Source organism: Typopeltis vanoorti, chromosome 1, assembly GCF_054136105.1.
Source record: "Typopeltis vanoorti isolate ZY-2024b chromosome 1, IOZ_Tvanoo_1.0, whole genome shotgun sequence".
Taxonomy (NCBI): domain Eukaryota; kingdom Metazoa; phylum Arthropoda; class Arachnida; order Uropygi; family Thelyphonidae; genus Typopeltis; species Typopeltis vanoorti.
In genome coordinates this window covers 128,817,877-128,836,580 of record NC_143549.1, presented here as the reverse complement: position 1 = coordinate 128,836,580, position 18,704 = coordinate 128,817,877, and the positions used below count along the sequence as shown (strand labels likewise).

Below are 18,704 nucleotides of genomic sequence, written 5' to 3'. Positions count from 1 at the left end.
GACTGAGTTCTCATCACTTTCCTTAGTATCCCATAATGCAAAGCACATCTCCTTGTGGACATGTCTATGCATAATGGGAAGGGTCACTACTCAGACCGGTTTCGACCTTTATTGAGGTCTCTTCAGTGGGAGTCCTGAAGATACTTCAGGCGCAAACTTTGTTTGCTCACTTGGATAAAGGATTAAACTAAATATATAATTTATAGTCTGACCAAGTGAAAAAAACTTTCAACATCTTTCTCTAATCCAAAGTAATTTAATAATAGTCCACCTTTTGGCAACTGGCATATGGAAATATGACTTCTGCATTGCTTCAACCTTGGTATCATCTCTGGTTCTGGCTCCTACTGAAGAGACCTCAGTAAAGGTCGAAACTGGTGTGGGTAGTGATCCTTCCCATAACGCATAGCATTATACATCCTCAAGGAGATGTGCTTTGCATTATGGGATACTAAGGAAAGCGATGAGAACTCAGTCAACCTTTGCCGCAAGTTGCCCCAGTCCTGAAGATACTTCAGGCGCAAACTTTGTTTGCTTATACCTGGATAAAGGATTAAACTAAATACAGAGCAGTACATAGTCTATAGCCTATATATCTTGCTGACTGACTAAGTTGTCAGTCAGCAGTCAGAATTGAAGGAAATACATAAAATGGTTTGTTGTAAAATCAGGGATAATACAAGGATGCACATTATCTCCACTCTTATTCATCATCTATATGGATCATATTATGAAAGAAAGTGGCATTAAGCCAGATATTAGAATTAGATATATTGAAGTTAGCTCTTTGTTTTATGCAGATGAAGTTGTACTCCTAAACATATCCAGTGCAAATCTCTAGGGTTTTCTAACTAAATTGATTAACAGACGTAACAAATTTGCCATAAAAATCAGTAATAAAAAGACCAACTATGGAAATGGTCAGGAACATAGAAAACTTCAGCTGCATTCTCAATGGAGAACCTATAGAACAAGTAAAATATTTCAGCTATTTAGGTGCAGTTTTTAGTGGAGATAACAAATTTAAATCTGGAAACAGACAACAGAATAAGCAAATGTATGATGGGAAGCCAGTTGAATAAATTTATATGGAATTAGAGGAAAGTTGTCCAAAACACTAAACTATCAGTATACATGACAGTATTCAAATCAGTTTTAAGTTATGGATCTGAGAGTTGGGTTATAAATAAAGCACTTTATCAAATATTAGAGACCACAGATATGAGAGTTCCTAGAAAAATTAGGGGAGTGAACAAATGGCATCAATGGTGAATCGTTAAAAATGAAGATATTCAAAAGGAGCATGACATTGCTTGCATTGTTAAAATGTCTGAGCAGGAATAATCTAATGTGGTATGGTCACTTAAATAGGATTGAATTAACAAAACAGATGTAATAGATGAATTTGGTAGAAAATTGTTGACAGGAGATTAATAATAATACGATAAGCTTAATTCTGTAGTGCTGTCATAGTTTCCTGGCATCCCTTGAGGGTACATATCAGGAAATAGATGATGAGAATAATCTTTGGTAAGGAATATCAGAGCATATCAAATATCAAAGCACAGATGCCACCTTTGAGTTGAAATGAATCAGAGTGTGTAATTGAGAAAACTGATAGTGGTAGTACTTGACGAAGTTGCATTTTTTGCGTTTTTCAGGAAATGCAGGTGATGTTTTGCAGACTCGAGATGGAAATGAACACCATATTGAAGTTGTAAAACTGAGACCATGTATATTTGTGAGTGTATTTTGAGAAAGTTATAAGCTATAAGTTTTTCAATGTTTTGTGAATGGGATAATCATTACCAGACTACTCCTGATGTGTATGGGCTTATAGGTTTCGATGCATAATATACTTTATATATATATAAAATATTATATATGTCAGGCAGCACTGTTTCCAAATTATCTAACCTTGAGCCCATCGACAGTGGTACTCTACACTGGATAGGCTAAATACTATAGTAGGTTTTTAAATCTTAAAAACCTTAAAAAGATGGAATCATGCACACTACAGCACAGCAGCGAATGAAGAGGTTAATCCATGTTTGGCAGCACAATGCTGTGTTGTCAAGTGTTTATTTTGTCTTGTACTTGTGCCTTCCAAATTAACTGTGCAATGTACAGAACATAGCTATGCTTGAAAACTTGCAGTATTTAGTGCTAAAAAATTACTTTGTAATTTTATACTAAAGCACCTATTTTTCTTTAGGAATCACAAACTTGGATCCTCTGATAATCATACATCATGCTGGTCAATGAATGGAATGTTTTTTTTTTTTTTTTTTTTTTTTTTTTGATACTTAAGTCATTGTAATGTAGTTTAAAGTGCTGAAACAAAATTTCTAAATTCCCAAAAAAATTCTGTCATGTAAGGATTTTATTTTTTAAGATATGTACCCTTTTCATTGATTTTTGGAAGATTTAAGTATGAATTAGCCAATACTTTAAATTATGTTACTTGATTATCTTTTGTAGCTCTTATTACTCTCAAGATATGTAATGGTACTTGGAAAATGAATAAAGGTGTGGCTGATATATCTGAACATATCATATATCAAGGAATACTGTGATATAAATTACTGTTATTGTTCTCACTTGCACTGAAATGGCTTTAAATCTCTCAGTTTTCTTTTTTTTTAAATTTACTGTTGATGCACATTTAAAAAATTAGAGGCTGTAAAACAAGAATGGACTGCCTTTGTTACATACATAATTCATTTACAAGTGCTGAGCAGCAACACAATGTCACTCACCTGGTAAGGATTGCATACTTTCATAACTTTGGGTGGGTGTGAAATAGTTATCCACGGACAAAAGAAAAATTTTTCTGTTCATTATTCCTGTGTCTTATGAAGTCATTTGACTTAATGGGTTTGGAAAAGAGGTTGATCTTTGAATTTCAGGATGCTATTTGAAAAGAACCAAAGGAACATATAACAGATTATTACTTTGCTTACATAATGTATATGGTTTTTTTTTTTTTTGTGAAAAACAAACTTTTGATATCATCCCAGTTTAGTGTCTACTGTAAAGTCAGTGCCTCGCTAATTCCTATCTTTCAGCACCTGGTCCACCATCATTGCAGTATATTGTGGTACTCGCAGATGAAGAACTATTTAATTCCAGTGTGGATACAAGTTATCATCGTTAGATGAAAGCATTTATGAAGTTTTCATCAAACCACATCTGATTACACAAAAGAAAACAAAAGATCTTATTTTTAGATAACTTCCTGTACACTCCTTGAGGGTACTTATTAGGAAGGTGATGTTGATCATCTTGAACTTCTTGGATCTTGTTCTCAACAGTGGATCTTATTAACTTCAGAAAGAAAACTTTCTGTTTCTAGAAAGAAGACAGAACATTAAGCACAGTCACCTGGTGAAAATATTTCTGTAACTGTAGCATATTAAACTGGTATCATGAAAAACTTTACTGAAGCAAAAATATATCTGCATTCATTATCTAAATGGAATAATATGAATAATAATATAAAAAAATTATTATTTTTTTTTTTCCTTATTGTGAATAGTCAAATATACAAGTACTCTAAGTTATGCTGTTCATATTCATTGCGCAATATATATATATATATATATATCAGAGCTTATTCCACCTTTACCACGAGTTGCCTAGACTTGCACTACTTTGCAGGTTGCTTAGACTTGCAATACGTGCAGGTGCAAACTGGACTTATTTGTCTGTTTGCTTACTTGGGAAATGGGATAAAACCAGGTTTAAAATAGCTTGGCATCTTTAACACACACACACACACACACACACATATATATATATATATATTGCCCATCTTCCCTTTTATGTTTTGTTATGAATATAAATTTAAGAAAGTCTGTGAAATTTTGATCAACCTTCCTAATCTAAGCAATAATGGTGGCCTAAAAATTCCAAGAATGTGGATGGCCCACATTCAACCTGCATAGCTTCTATTTTAATAAATTTAGTTTAATCCTTTATCCAAGTCTAAGCAAACAAAGTTTGCATCTGAAAATATCTTCAGGACTGAGGTAAGGTGGTACATCCCTTGGAAACTTGTAGCAAAGGTGGACCAAGATCTCATCACTCCTTGTCTCAGTATCTCCCATAATGTGCAAAGCACATCTCCTTGCAGACATGTATACTGCTATGCATTAAGGGAAGGGCCACTACCCAGACCGGTTTCGACCTTTATTGAGGATCTCGTCGGTGGGAGGCAGACCAAGAGTGGTGATACTAAGGCAGAAGCAATGGAGAGGTCATATTTACCTATACGAGTTGCCAACCGGCGTACTACCTTATTATTAAATTACTCTGGATTTAGAGAAAGTTGTTGGAAGTTTATTTTGCACTTGGTTCGACTATAATAAAATTTAGTTTAATCCTTTATCCAAGTGTAAGCAAACAAAGTTTGCGCCTGAAAATATCTTCAGGACTGAGGTAAGGTGATACATCCCTTGGCAAGTCATAGCAAAGGTGGACCAAGCTCTCATCACTCCTTCTCAGTATCTCTCATAATGCAAAGCACATCTCCTTGCGGACATGTATACTGCTATGCATTAAGAGCTTGGTCCACCTTTGCTACGAGTTGCAAAGGGATGTACTACCATTATTGCTCAGTCCTGAAGATATTTTCAGGCGCAAACTTTGTTTGCTTACACTTGGATAAAGGATTAAACTAAATTTATTATAGTCGAACAAGTGCAAAATAAACTTCCAACAGCTTCTATTTTAAGTTTGCCAGCAAACTTTAGGACTCTATTTCATATATTGTCTACCATCAATTCTGTTTTTATTCTAATTTATCTGTGAGTAATTTCTAGACAAACAGATAACAGGTATCTAGCTTTAATGTAATAGATATTTTTTTCATCAGAGATCTGGCTAACCAAACGAGTATGGCTTCATTATACTATGTATAGTATAACGTATCTTGCTTGTTTGCGCATGTGCATGCGTGTGTGTACTCTACATACCTTGAAATGAAGGTTGAAATATTGGGTAATTATTTTATATTAAATTGAAGCTATTATTCTAACAATTACACAGAAGTTGCATCTATACTTTTTTATAATGAAAATTATCAAAAAAAAGTAGACATTTCTGTGAAGGGATACCAATTATTGTATTTACCAACATGCATTCCTTACTTTTATCATTCAGGTAATTGCTTCTTCTTGGTGCTATTATGGATTTTTATAGCATTTTTTTAATTAATAATTACAAGTGTTTTTAATTAATTGCATATGTGCTTGATTGTTTATTTTATAGTTATTTTGAATTTGACATAGAAATTTCATTTGATGCTGAATGAATGGAATGTATGCATTGGTGGATGTGAGTAGTTTATGGAATAAAAAAGGAAATGATGGTGGTTTTAAACTTTTCTAGAAATGTGTGCTAATTAGGCAAACTAAGGAGTGTAAAATGTTGAATGTTAGCAAAATTTCAAATGGAGTAAATGAAATGATGTGGCAAGTAGTAACATGCTTAGCAGAATGCAGGTGTTAGAATGCAAGATGGTGATATCATTGGGAAAGAGGAGAGAGAGCACATGACAAAGGAGATAAGAAATGGGGGGAGAACATAGCACAGTGTTGGAAATTTTGAAGCTTTGATATGAATGCTGCACAATGCTCTCTGGGAGTCAGAGAGAGAATAGAAACATGCTTGGCAAACAGCTGTAAAAGCACTGGTGTGCTGGAGCTGGCTCACACTAGTTCTCACAAACCAATTGTGAAAATTTCAAGAATTTTGCAACCTGGTTTTTAAATTGACAATGGCTATAAACTGTAGAATGGCATCACTTTAGTGCAGAGGGGTTAATGGTATTTGAGCAATAAGCTTGTGTATGGTGACATGGAAAATCCAGCTGTAGTGAACTTATTTCAGCACCCTTTGTGCTTCTTTTCTTCCCCTTCATGCTAGCAGCCTGTATAGGAATTATTTGTTCTAGGAGTTTTACATTCTGGTTTACAGGAATGTTATTTTTCAACAAATATCTGCTTTATTCTTCCAGTGACCAATTCTTAAGGTAATGATATTTCCATGCTCAGTGTCTGTTAATGATTTCACAGTTCTAGAATTGTCATGAATCTAATAAGGTCATTAATCTGTTCTTGAAGAAGTGGTCCAGGCAAAAGTAAGCAGACATTTGCTGATAATGGAATTCATTTATGCTTCTGGAGAAAGAGTAGGTTTTTTTTTTTTTTTTAATATATATATATATATATATATATATATAGTGAACCAGTAGTTAAAAAAAAATTAACACAACACATCCCTTGGTAAGAAGAAGTAAAAGAAGGGTTCAAGAAAAAAGAAATGGTTGAAAAAGAAACTGGTGATACACGGTGATTCCATGATCAGAAACATGCTTGGCAAATGAATAATGAAAACATGATTTTCAGGAGCTGAGATTTATGGCATAATTAAAGCAGTATGCAAACAAGTAGAATGTGTGGGTGACATGATTGTGTTTTTCAGAACAAATTATCTAAAAGGAGATTAAGTATGGTGTGACAGATGATATGAAATAGTTGTTGAGTGATGCAAAAGAGTTGAGATTGTGAATTTGTTGGAGGCAGAGAGAGCTCTACTTGCATATGATTCAGGTGGGTTGTTTAGGAGAAGTGATATGTTGATGGACGGGATAGTTTTGATGGTGGAAAGGATTTCTGCTTGAAGAATGGAACATACCTGAATTTTTTGGTATTAGGTGTTAGAGAAATTATTGTTCAGTGAAAGCATAAACTAGATTTGCCATGGCGGCTATAAGAAAACATGGATGTGTGCATTAAATTAAGCGGTTTGAAATTATGAGTGTAATGATGTAGAGAGACAGGATGATAGTCTGTTAGGGATGCTCCAGTAAATGTAGGAATAGATTTGTCAAGAAGGAAAAGTGAAACTGTGGAAAGGTGGTGGGTATTTGATTCAAGGTTGACCTCTAACTTCCTGTTTAAACTGGTTATGTTTTTAGAGTTCCCTGAATACTCATCAGCCTGTCATGTGTATCCACTAATTCCAGAAGCATGAGGAATAAAGAGAGTTCTTTTAACAAGAGGTTAACACAAAATACCTGATTGAGTACTGTACCAGGCTCATCTGGAGCCTGGAGAAATTATTAAGAGGACTGTAGACTGCATGGACAGAAAAATCTTATGGATTATTATTATTATTATTATTTCGGGCGACTCCAGGAGTCCTTAGACTCATCGAGGGAGGCCCTAAACATCATGTCCACAGTATCTATTCTCACAGTATCTAACATACCTTGCCTTGAACTCGTTCACCGTCATAGCACCCACAACAGACTCTGGCAGCTTATTCCACTCATTTACCACTCTAAAAGTAAAGAACCCAGCTCTAACACCCCTGCTAACCACACTCTTGCCCAGCTTCCATAGGTGTCCCCTAGTTCTCCCACCACCAGTCTTGATCTCAAAAATATCCTCTGAATTAATCCTATAGAATCCCTTTAGCAATTTGAATGTCTCAATCATATCTCCCCTCCTCCGCCTATCAACTAGTTTCTGCAACCCACAAATCTTCAACCTGTTCTCATATGGTTCATTCCATAGACCTGTTATCATCTTAGTCACTCGCCTCTGGATCCTCTCCACCTCCTCCCCATCAAGAAGAAACCGAGGTGACCAAATCTGGGCACAGTAGTCGAGATGAGGTCTTATCATGGCTCAGTATGACACTACTTGGGAGATGACACTACATGGATACAAGGAGGAGTGTTATTATGAGTGATTTCACTTATCGGGATATAGATTGAAAGAAGGGGGTAAACATGCCAATGAAAAGTGGATCTATAGAATTACCCAGGGATTACTATCTTAAGTGGCACATGATGGAAGGGTACTCACAGTACAAGAGTAGTGGATCTAATAATGGCATCTGAGAATCTGTGTATAAATGAGTTGACTATTATACTGGCAACAGTGATCATGCAGTTTTAACTTGGGAGATGACACTACATGTTACACTTTGAGTAAGGTGGGATATATATATATGGAAAGCAGATGATTATATACTTTAACAAACTTTAAAACAGCTTAAGTGCCTTGGCATGAGAAATTGCATAATAGAGGAAGCAACGGTGCTTGGGAATTATGGAAGTAAGCTGAATCTGAATCTTGCATCTGCAGAGATACAAGAAGTAATCTCATGGGAGTTGACAGGATGAATAGTGCTTTAAATAGGAGCTGCATACAGTGTTGTGAATCCAATATAATGTGAAGGGTAATGAAGCTCAGAAGCACTTTAAAGAGTGAGTAGGCTAAGAAAGAGTGATGGCCATGTTGAGAAATGCCAAATTGAATTATGAAGAGGTTAGCTGAGTAAGTTAAAGGAAATAGAGAATATTGCAGTCTAACAAGTAAAAGAAAGTAACAGTGAATATGAATTGTAGAAAAGTGTGTCACTAGAAAAAGCTGAGTTGTTCACTATACTAAGATATACATTCCTGTTAGACCTATTAACCCTCTGGATGTCAAGTGTGGTGCTAGAAAGATAAAAAGAAATGAGTTAGAGGTATTAAAGCTAACACAAGAGTGCATCATGAATATAGCAGTTGAATTGGATTGAATATTAGCAAGGATGTTAACATTAGGAATCATGCATGAATATCAGCTCATGTATGATTCCTAATGAGTTGAAGGAAAGCAAGATAATTCTGTTATACAAGGGTGGAACTATGTGGCATCATCATAGTACTAAAAAGGCTGCTTGGAGATTCCATTCAAAGGTGAGAAGGCAGCACTTAGAATCATCTCTGTAGGACAGCATGATTTTTGTTAAAGGTAAATCTTTCAGATTTAGCAATCTGCTCATGCTCTGTAATAGATTACAACAGATAGTTAAGGAGACTTCTAGATTTTGCTAATGCATTTGACAGAATTCCACATTGCATAGGCATTAGAAAGTGATTTTATGGAGTTGCTGGGTCTAAGAGGATGACCAGTGGTGTACCACAGGATTCTGTTCTTGGACTGCTGTTGTTTAACTTGTATATTAATGATTTGATGTAAGTGGGGTGAGTGATAAGGAACATATCTGAAAGAGATCTACAGAATGATTTTGAACAGACTAATTCTGTGGGCAAATGACAGTGAATGTCAGTTTAATGTTGTTGAATGTAAGGCTATGCAGACAGAATATTTTTGACAGGAATTTGCCACCAGTAATCATTGAAGTTAGATGCTTTGGGAGCGATGGACAGAGTTAAATTTTAAGGATTGCATTGCAAAGTTTGTTAATCATCGCATCAGATAACTGCAATGTTCAGAAGAGCACTAACTTTGCGGAGTAAGGTATTCTTTCACTGCACAAGGCTTTGATAAGTCCACATATTGACTGCTGTGTTAAGATATGATCACATGCGTTCAGAAAAGATGAAGAGACCGTTAAAAAGAACTGGTGATGGGTAACAAGATGATATCTAGTTATGCTAATTCATGCACAAGCATATGAGAATTGACTGAGAGTTTGTATCTTAACAGTAGACATAAATGAGGTTTTGCAGCTTATGGCTGGTACAGGTAGAACTCGCGGTCATTCCTAGAACAGAGTAAATGCGTAATTAGGATGCATATGAAGTTCAGGTTTTCTCATGTCATGTAGTGAGCATGTGAACTGGACCACCAATAGATGCTGTGAACATGTCTTCAGTGATTGTATTCAAGGGGAGATGCAATAGGTATTTGAGTACTGAGTGTCTAAATGGGTTTTCTCCTTGTGTGCCATGGAAGAGCATTCATAATGATGATAATAATACCAGGGGAAAAAAAATCTTGGATTTCCTTTAGCATAAAACACAAAAAATTACAAAGCATAAAATTCCCAGTAGATTTAACACACTGTTAAAATCAATTACAATTTACCAGTCCAAACAAAGAAGAAACCATTTGCAAATAATCAAAAGTAAAACAGAATTTCAACCTGTTAGACTTTGCCGACTGCAATGAGTATTTTACTGTTTACAGCTGTTGTATTATATAATGGACAAAATGGTATAAAGTTAAGTTAAATGATTTTGCATTTATACCTTTGGTTCATGACTATTGTTAAAAAACACTATCATATAATTTCCAGCCTGAGTGGCTAGTTCCTGTGCTTTACTTTCGACAGTATGTGTTTAAATCATTCTTTAGCATGAATTTGTGAAAGTCTTTAGATAGCAGATCCATTTTATTACCAGCTGTTTGACCACTATTCTGTTTATTGGAAAATCTTCAGTAGCATGAAAAATATATTTGGTCCTCTTGATCAAGCTTTCCATCTTATCTAATAGACCATCCACTGGACTAATATAATGTACTACAAATTACAACTTTTCATTGGTGGATTATTACTATTGTCATCATCAAGGAAAGCCATACATCACTCACACCAGCTGTCTTACCTTCTCTTAAACTCATTCGCATTAGATGCACTAACCACATCAACAGGCAAACTATTCCACTCACTAGCTGTTCTGTAAGTGAATAAAATGAGGTCTTACCCCTTTCTTAATTGCTTACAAACTTATAGCTTTCACAGATGATCCCTTTTCCTTTCCCCACTTTCCATATAACAAAAAATTTCATTAGTTGATATCTTGGAACACCCTTAAGAAGTTAATAGGCCTCTGTCATCTCACCTCTCTTTTTTGCTGTTTACCAGTGTCAGCATTCCACACTCTTAGTTTTTTTCTTATAATCTACATTCCATAATCCTGATATCATTAAAAAATTTATAAATTTCAGAATAACATACTTTCTTACTATCTTGATAGTGAAATTCAAAAAATGATCCAGAACAAATGCTGATTATTTTATGGCAGCTCATTATTTCAGTCAGAATTTAAGAATTATAATCTAGAGTTATCTCTATCTGGATAAAGATTATAGTCTATTTGGATATTATTCCAGATAGATTATAATCTATAATCTATCTGGAATTATAATCAGAATTTAAAGATTATAATCATTTAATGGGGATCTGTTTGGCTTTATCAAAAAGCACTAAGTTTTAATAAAATCCTGGCTATTTTGGGTGAGGAAGCAAACAAAAATTGTGTAATGTTCAATTTATGCTCATTCGTAAAGAGTAATATCTCATAAGAAGTTTAAACTGACATTAAACTAATAAATTGGAGTCACTTAAATTATATTAACAGAGATTTGTGGAATCATTAATTATCTTCCACGACATTCTTTAAAAGATGAATGAACTGACATTCCCTAGTCTGTTTTCATGGTGTGTCTTTTCCATTCAATACTATGCAGATGTCAAGTATTTTATTGGACATTCATAATATTGCTTCATGGTCTTAACAACATCAGAGGGAATGGGTGAATATATTATTTATGAAATTGCTAATATTATGCTGGATATCTCTTGCAGAACATAGGCACTAAGTGGTTGCAGAAATAATTGAAATTGTAAATGACCGATTTTGAGGAAAATTGTTGATAGGAAGTTAGTAATAATGTAAACTTAACAGGCACTACTATCATGGTGTACTGTACACTATTTGAGGGTACATATCAGGAATTATCATGATGATCTAAAAAAAGGAACTTATTCTGTTGTAGTGCCCACTAAGATAAAAGGAAGAGGAGTTAAACTACATATCCAACTAGCATTCATTCTGCTAAGGACATCTTCACACACTTACACAACCTGCAGTGTGTGAAGTTTTATATGATTGCAACTTAGCCTACTTTCTTCTAGACAAACTAGTCTTCTAGACAGACTAGAAGATTTGTTAACATCTACCTTGAAGGACTTAGATCATTTTGACAAAATGGGACTGGCAACCCTAGATACCCTGTCACACAGGATTAAATGGAAGAATGCTATGTTGTAGAAATTATACAAATCTGAGACACTGTTTTAGAATTAGCATCAACTGTAAAACACTCTCCTAACCTTGGTTAATATAGCTGCATTGATTTACTAAAGATTTGGGGGATAGCATTTTAAGAGATGTCCCAACTTCTCTTTCTTTTATCCTAAGACTGGTGAATGAGCAGAACTTTTTACATGGAAAGTGGTAGGTGAATGGAATGTGATGCAAATGTCAAGTGTGTAAATGAGTTTAAGGTGTGTTATGACAGATATGTTGAGTGAGACCTTTGATGATGAATCTGTTGACTTCTTTGAAGTGTTGTGATAATAAATATTATCTTACTTACAAAAATGGCTTTTTATTATACATTTTTATATTTACATTTATTTCAGAATTTTTTGTTTTATTGTATTATATTCTAGCTATTTCATGTAGCAACATGAAATAGCAAGAATGCACACATCTTGATTCTTCACTTTTACATTATTTTCATCCTGATACTATTTTTGGCCCCATTATGAGTTCACTAACAAATAAAAATAATAATAAACATCTCTGAAGTAAATAAATCTGAAGTTTTACAAAATATGGTAATCACCTTTCCTTTCAAGAATATTCAGTTGTTGTTTTTTTTAAATACATTTTAATTAGTAATTTTAATCAATTTGACTTGCCTTGTAGATTTGGTTACCTTGGGACTAGTCCATTTCCACTAAGTTTTGCTATTACATATTATTTTTACAGAAGTTTTTGTTCTATTTAATTATATTCTAATTAGGTTGATTAATCACATTTCTACTATATATTCATTATGCATATTCTGAAAAAAAAGGTGCAAAAGATGATTTTAATCTGTAGAAGCATAAACTTCACTTGGAGAGACAGAGAATGTATTTTGTCATATTTTTGTTTCAGATTTTCACCATACTTATCTTAAGACATTATTCCTGAGTAAAGAATATTCCTGATGCATTAGATTAGGATAAAGGAGAAGAAACTGGTGTCATTACTGAGCTTCTGGTTTCATTTTTTAGACTTTGATGTTGTCCATTGATATGAAGCATGTTCTATCCTATAAAAATTTTACCATATCTCTATGCAGTGTTCTCTCTAGGATGTGTGTGTGCATGCATGTGTGCACACACGCACGCACACACACACACACACAACCTAGTAACTGCATGCACAAAATTTTTGCTTTCAGAATTTCTGATTTATAGTTAATAATTTTTGAGCACACTATAAAAACAAATTTTATGATAAATCATACTTCTTGTCACTTATTTTATTTAGTAATTTCTCCACTTCAATATTACTCTAACCCATTCCAGTTTAATAGATTCTAATTAATTACTTTTAGACTGCTCCTTGTCATTACTGATGTCAGCAAGTTGCAGAGGCATATTTCTTTAGTGTCTAGACAGTACAGTCGCTTGAAATCATTCAAACAGTGATGGATTTTTGTAGCTACCTGGATTTAAGCAAAGTAATTTAGTGCTAACAGTTTTACAAGTTATAGATGGTCGAAAAAATGGCCACATCAATTATGAGAAGTGTTACATTAGCAGTTTTAGTGCAGTAAACCCTCAAAAGGTTACTGTTAAAGCAGAAAAGAACTGCAAATTCTTTTAAATTTGAATGGCTGGACAAAATGTGTTGAAACAGCAGCACCAACATTACCATTTGTGACTTTTGACTTTTGCTGTTGTGAGCAGATGCCTATCATACGCAGTGAATCTGAGACTAGAAACTTGCACACAAAATGTTTTTTCATGGGCCAATAAAAATTATTGAGAATATTGCTTGTATATATGGTATGTTTGCTTCAAGTTCAACAAAGAAAATTATTGTATGTGAAGATACAATATATATGTATATTTATAATTCATTCATATTATCATTTTCAATTTTGGATTTTTATGCTGTTTTCTGATATGAATCCTTTAGAACCTTTACTAATATCAGATAAATATATTATTATATATGAAGATAAATTTATCATTCATATCATCTATTTCAAATACATAAACTTATATCTTGCACTCTTTTTGGATCTCCAGGTAGAAGAGGATTAATTCTTCCCCAACATTTTGATAAAGTAGTACCTGTTGTTCTCAGAGCTCTAGTATATGATGAACCAAGAGGTACATTTTCAGTTGGGGCTCACATCCGTGATGCTGCATGCTATGTATGTTGGTCTTTTGCAAGAGCATATGATCCACAGGTGATGAAACCATATGTAAACGATATTGCTAGTGCCCTTGTAATTACTGCAGTGTTTGATAGGTTGGTAACTCACTTCTGATTATATTTTCAATAACTTATAATTTAATTCAAGTAGGGTTTGGTGGATTCTTTTCTTCTTCCATCAGTTATAAAGCCAGGTCTTGCTATCACATATCTATGGAGGCCAGTTTCAATGGAAAAATTGTCTGTTTTATATTGCTAATGTGAATTTTGGGATACCCACTGACATTAAATAAGGAAAAAAAGAAAATAGAAAACTAATTGATAGTAATACACACCATTCATTTTATTATTAAACTAAATAGTGACTTTGGTAAGAACATAGAAAATAAATATCAGAAAGGTGGCAGAATATTCTGGAGGCTCTTGAGAAAGTTTAGAAATAGAGGAAAGAGTTCTGTAAAAGAAATCAGAGACAATAAAGGCTACATGAAAACTGAAGATAGATATTCTAGATGCCTGGAGTAATTACTTTGAAAGGCTGCTAAATGAAACAAGCAGTGTCAACAAATGGTAGAAAACTCCCAACAGGAATGCAGTCAGGAATATATATCCATACTGAAGTAGAAAAAGCCATCAAAAACCAGATATGTGGAAAGGCAGCTGGGGTAGATGAAATTCTGCCAGAAATGCTCAAATATGGAGGTATAAAAGTGTTATAGTGGCAGCATTACATAATTCAGAAGGCCTGGTCAGAGGGTCGAATTCCAGTTAAGTGGAGCAGAGCTCTCATAGCACCTGTGTATAAAAATTGAAATAAAACTGAATGTGAGAATTACACAGGTATTTTCCCTACTGAGTGTTCCTGATAAGATTTATGCAAGTATACTTGTGAAACGGCTATGAAAAATTGTGGAAGGGAAGCTTGTGAAGAACAAGCTGAATTCAGATCAAATAGACGTGATGTCAGAATAAAATTTTCACTTTAAGACAAATAGTTAAGCAATCTTGGGAATCTAACAAGGATTTGTATTTTAAGTTTTTGTTGATCTGGAAAAGGCATATGACAAGGAGCTAAGAAGAAAGCTTTTCAGTATGCTACAGTTATATGGTATGAATGGGACAATATATCAAGCAGTATTTTCCCTACTGAGTGTTCCTGGTAAGATTTATGCAAGTATACTTATGAAACGGCTATGAAAAATTGTGGAAGGGAAGCTTGTGAAGAACAAGCTGAATTCAGGCGAAATAGAGGATGTCAGGATCAGATTTTCACTTTAAGACAAATAGTTGAGCAATCTTGGGAATATAACAAGGATTTGTATTTAAGTTTTGTTGATCTTGAAAAGGTATATGATAAGGATCTAAGAAGAAAGCTCTTCAGAACCCTATAGTTATAGTGTGTGAGCTCTTTGGCCAAATGTTTAGCTAATTTGTATGTGGGGGAATCAATGCCATCCACTATTGGACGTAATGGCACATTTTCTTTATGTATTTTTGGGAGTCCGTAAATATGGGGGGGGGGGGCATAGAGTTAAACAGCTTTAATCTGTTGGTAACTTCTACAGGCCAAGAAGTGACTTTCTTAAGGAGCCTGTGAAGTTTTCTAATTTGTGAGTTGGTGTGATTGTATTCGATAGGGAGGTAAGTAGCCCGATCTAATAGAAGAGCATTAAGCTTACCTTTGTAGTCCTTTTGGTTAAGTACTACAGTTGCATTTCCCTTATCCGCTTTGTTGATAACTAATTCTTTATTATTCCTCATTACATGTAGAACTTTAAATTCCTTGTTGGATATGTTGGTTTTTGGTGGTCTTGCTTTGGAGATGACACAAGCTACATCCAGTCTTACACTGTTGGCGATTTGATGTGGAAGATGGCGGATTCCGCGTTCCATCTGGATCATAATATCCTCATTAGGTATTTTTCTGGGAGCAATGGTGAAGTTGTGGCCACGTGAATGCGCGTTGAGTGCTTCAGGGTGACTGAAGAAAGGTTGATTACGGTGTTGGTAGCAAGTTTTGGATTGACATTAGAATTCTTTTTTAATTTTTCGAATTTTTTCATCTGTACTTCGTATTTTTTCAAATTCTTTGTCTGCAGTGGTACACGAGACGTCATGTAAAACAGACCACAGTTCGTGATTTAAAGTGCACGAAAGCCCATCTTTGAAGACACGAATAGCTTCGTTAATTTCCACTAAGAGAAACCGCGTGGCGGTGATTTGTTCGCGAAGCAACGCGTAGCTAGTGAGGTTATACATATACGGAGAGCTTTTTGTGAAACAAAATGGTGCTTGAATTTTACACAGTTCGGGATTACCTTATTATCCCGGCAGCATTTCAGGAAAGTTAGACGATTTAATTGTCTAGACAGCTTCAACTTCATTTTACCGTATTGGCGGGCCTTCCGTGTGATGGCTCATCTTCAAAGACACGAATGGCTTCGTTAATTTCTGCTAAGAGAAACCGCGTGGCGGTGATTTGTTCACGAAGCAATGCGTAACTAGCGCGGTTATATATACGGAGAGCTTTTTGTGAAACAAAACGGTGCTTGAAGATACCTTCTACCAGGTACTTGAAGGTACCACCTGGTGTATACCAAGTCCCTTGCAGTTGTAAACTATCTTACTTTGGCCAAACAGGCAGGACAGCGAATATCAGAATTTCTGAACACAAGGACTACATCCGATTTCACAAGTACAGCCATTCTGGTCTTGCAAACCATGCTCTGGATACATGCCACAGAATACGGTGGAAGAAAGCTACAGTAATACACCGTAGCAAATACAAATTCGAAAGACTATTTATGGAATCAGCCTCAGTCCTAAGAAACTCTCCAAACCTCAACAAATTTGGTTGTATGCGACTGCCCCAAATTTTGGAGGCATACATCAGCAGACCTTCAGCCCAATGGCCAAGAACACCTACTTAGCCCGCTAGAGGGCACCATCAGGACTTCTAGGAGAACAATAGCTTCATCTCTTCATTCTTGGTTACTGTGTTGTAGTGCCTGCGTGCACGTGCCTTTTTGTAAGTTCCTTTTGAAAATGGCAACGTGACGTTGCTGAAATATCGGAAATATTTATTAAAGTGTAATTTAATTTATATTCGGATCTATGTTGTTCAATTCCTTAAGTGATTTAGAAATGCATAACCAACGTATAAGCCTGTCTACGAGAAGGGTGTATATTATCTATATGGATCTCATTAAGATGAGAAGTGATATTAAATGTGATATCAAAATCGGTGATGTTAATTTTAGCTCTACTTTATGTAAATGATATTATATTTCTGAACAAATCCGGTACAAGTCTGCAAGATTTCCTGACTAAATTGAATAACTGTTGTAATAAATTTGGTATAAAATCATCAATAAAAAGACAAAGACAATGAAAATAGGCAGAAACTGTATCCTGAATGGTGAACCGATAGAACAAGTAAAACATTTCAGCTATTTAGGCACAATTTTTAGCAAAGATGGTAAATTAAATGTGGAAATAGACAACAGAATTAGTAGAACTGGTATGGTAGGAAATCCTCTGAATAAATTTATATGGAATAAGAAAGAACTTAGTCAAAATACTAAATTAGCTGTATACAAGACTGTGTTCAAACCAATTTTAACACATGGATCTGAGAGCTGGGTTAGAAGTAAAACACTTGTTCAAAGACTGGAGACCTCTGATATAAGAGTTCTGAGAAAGATTAGTGGAGTAAATAGATGGCATCAATGGCAATATCACACTAAAAATGAGGATAGTGCGAAAGAACTTTCCATTGTTAGCATTCAAGGATGTGTTAATAGAGCTAATCTCAGGTGGTGTGGTCACTTAAACAGAATGAGAGAGGAAAGATTAGCAAAATAAGTGTTCTTTGCCAGGTTGGCAGGAAAAAGACCAAGATGTAGATTGATTTATACAGTATAAAGCACCTTAAAACAGTGAAATATAAGATCTGATAATATTGGAATCTTGACAGATAATAGATAATTTGGAGGAAAATTGTTGATCAGAAGTTAACAATGGTATAACTTTTTTATGTAGTACTATCATAATTATCCTGTACACCCTCTGAGGGTACATATCAGGAATTTGATGATGATAACGACAACTATATAGTGAGTTTATTAGCTATACCTATGGAATCAATTATTACTAGCAATTTTGAAGACCCAAATGTAAGATCTAAGAAATAACTGATTTATTTGGAAGTTATTAATAGGAGGCTAGTAATATAAATTTATCTGCATGGAACTATCATAGTGTCCTGTATGTCCTTTGAGAATCATATCAGGAATGATAATGACTGAGAGAGGCCACCACTTTCATCACATCAGTGCTTTCATTTCAGACAAATTATGGAGATTACAACTGTGTTAGAAATAATTATTTTAATTTTCTGACATTTTGACCTTCATATTAAGGTCATCATCTGGAGTACACACACACACATATATATATATATATATATACACACATACATACACACAGAGACAAGCTATATTACATTTCACACAGTATGCCAAAGAGACAATGATTTGATCAACAGTTACTCCATTGGACTGACCTCTGGTGAAAAAAAAATTAAATAAATAAATAAATAAAATAACTACATCAAAGCTATATTCTATTTATGACAACATCAGAGAACAATTTCATATAGATAGTTTTA

The 18,704-nt window shown here is 34.6% G+C and overlaps 1 protein-coding gene across 2 annotated transcripts in view; it reads left to right on the top strand.

Annotated features, from left to right (window-relative positions):
• The window catches only part of Tbcd (tubulin folding cofactor D), a 291,444-nt gene that overhangs the window by 108,945 nt on the left and 163,795 nt on the right, over nucleotides 1-18,704 (top strand). For both annotated transcript variants that reach the window (XM_090399238.1, XM_090399247.1), the window contains one exon: nucleotides 13,906-14,131. In XM_090399238.1, coding sequence (XP_090255364.1) covers nucleotides 13,906-14,131 — 226 coding nt within the window. The remainder of the gene's footprint in view (nucleotides 1-13,905; nucleotides 14,132-18,704) is intronic.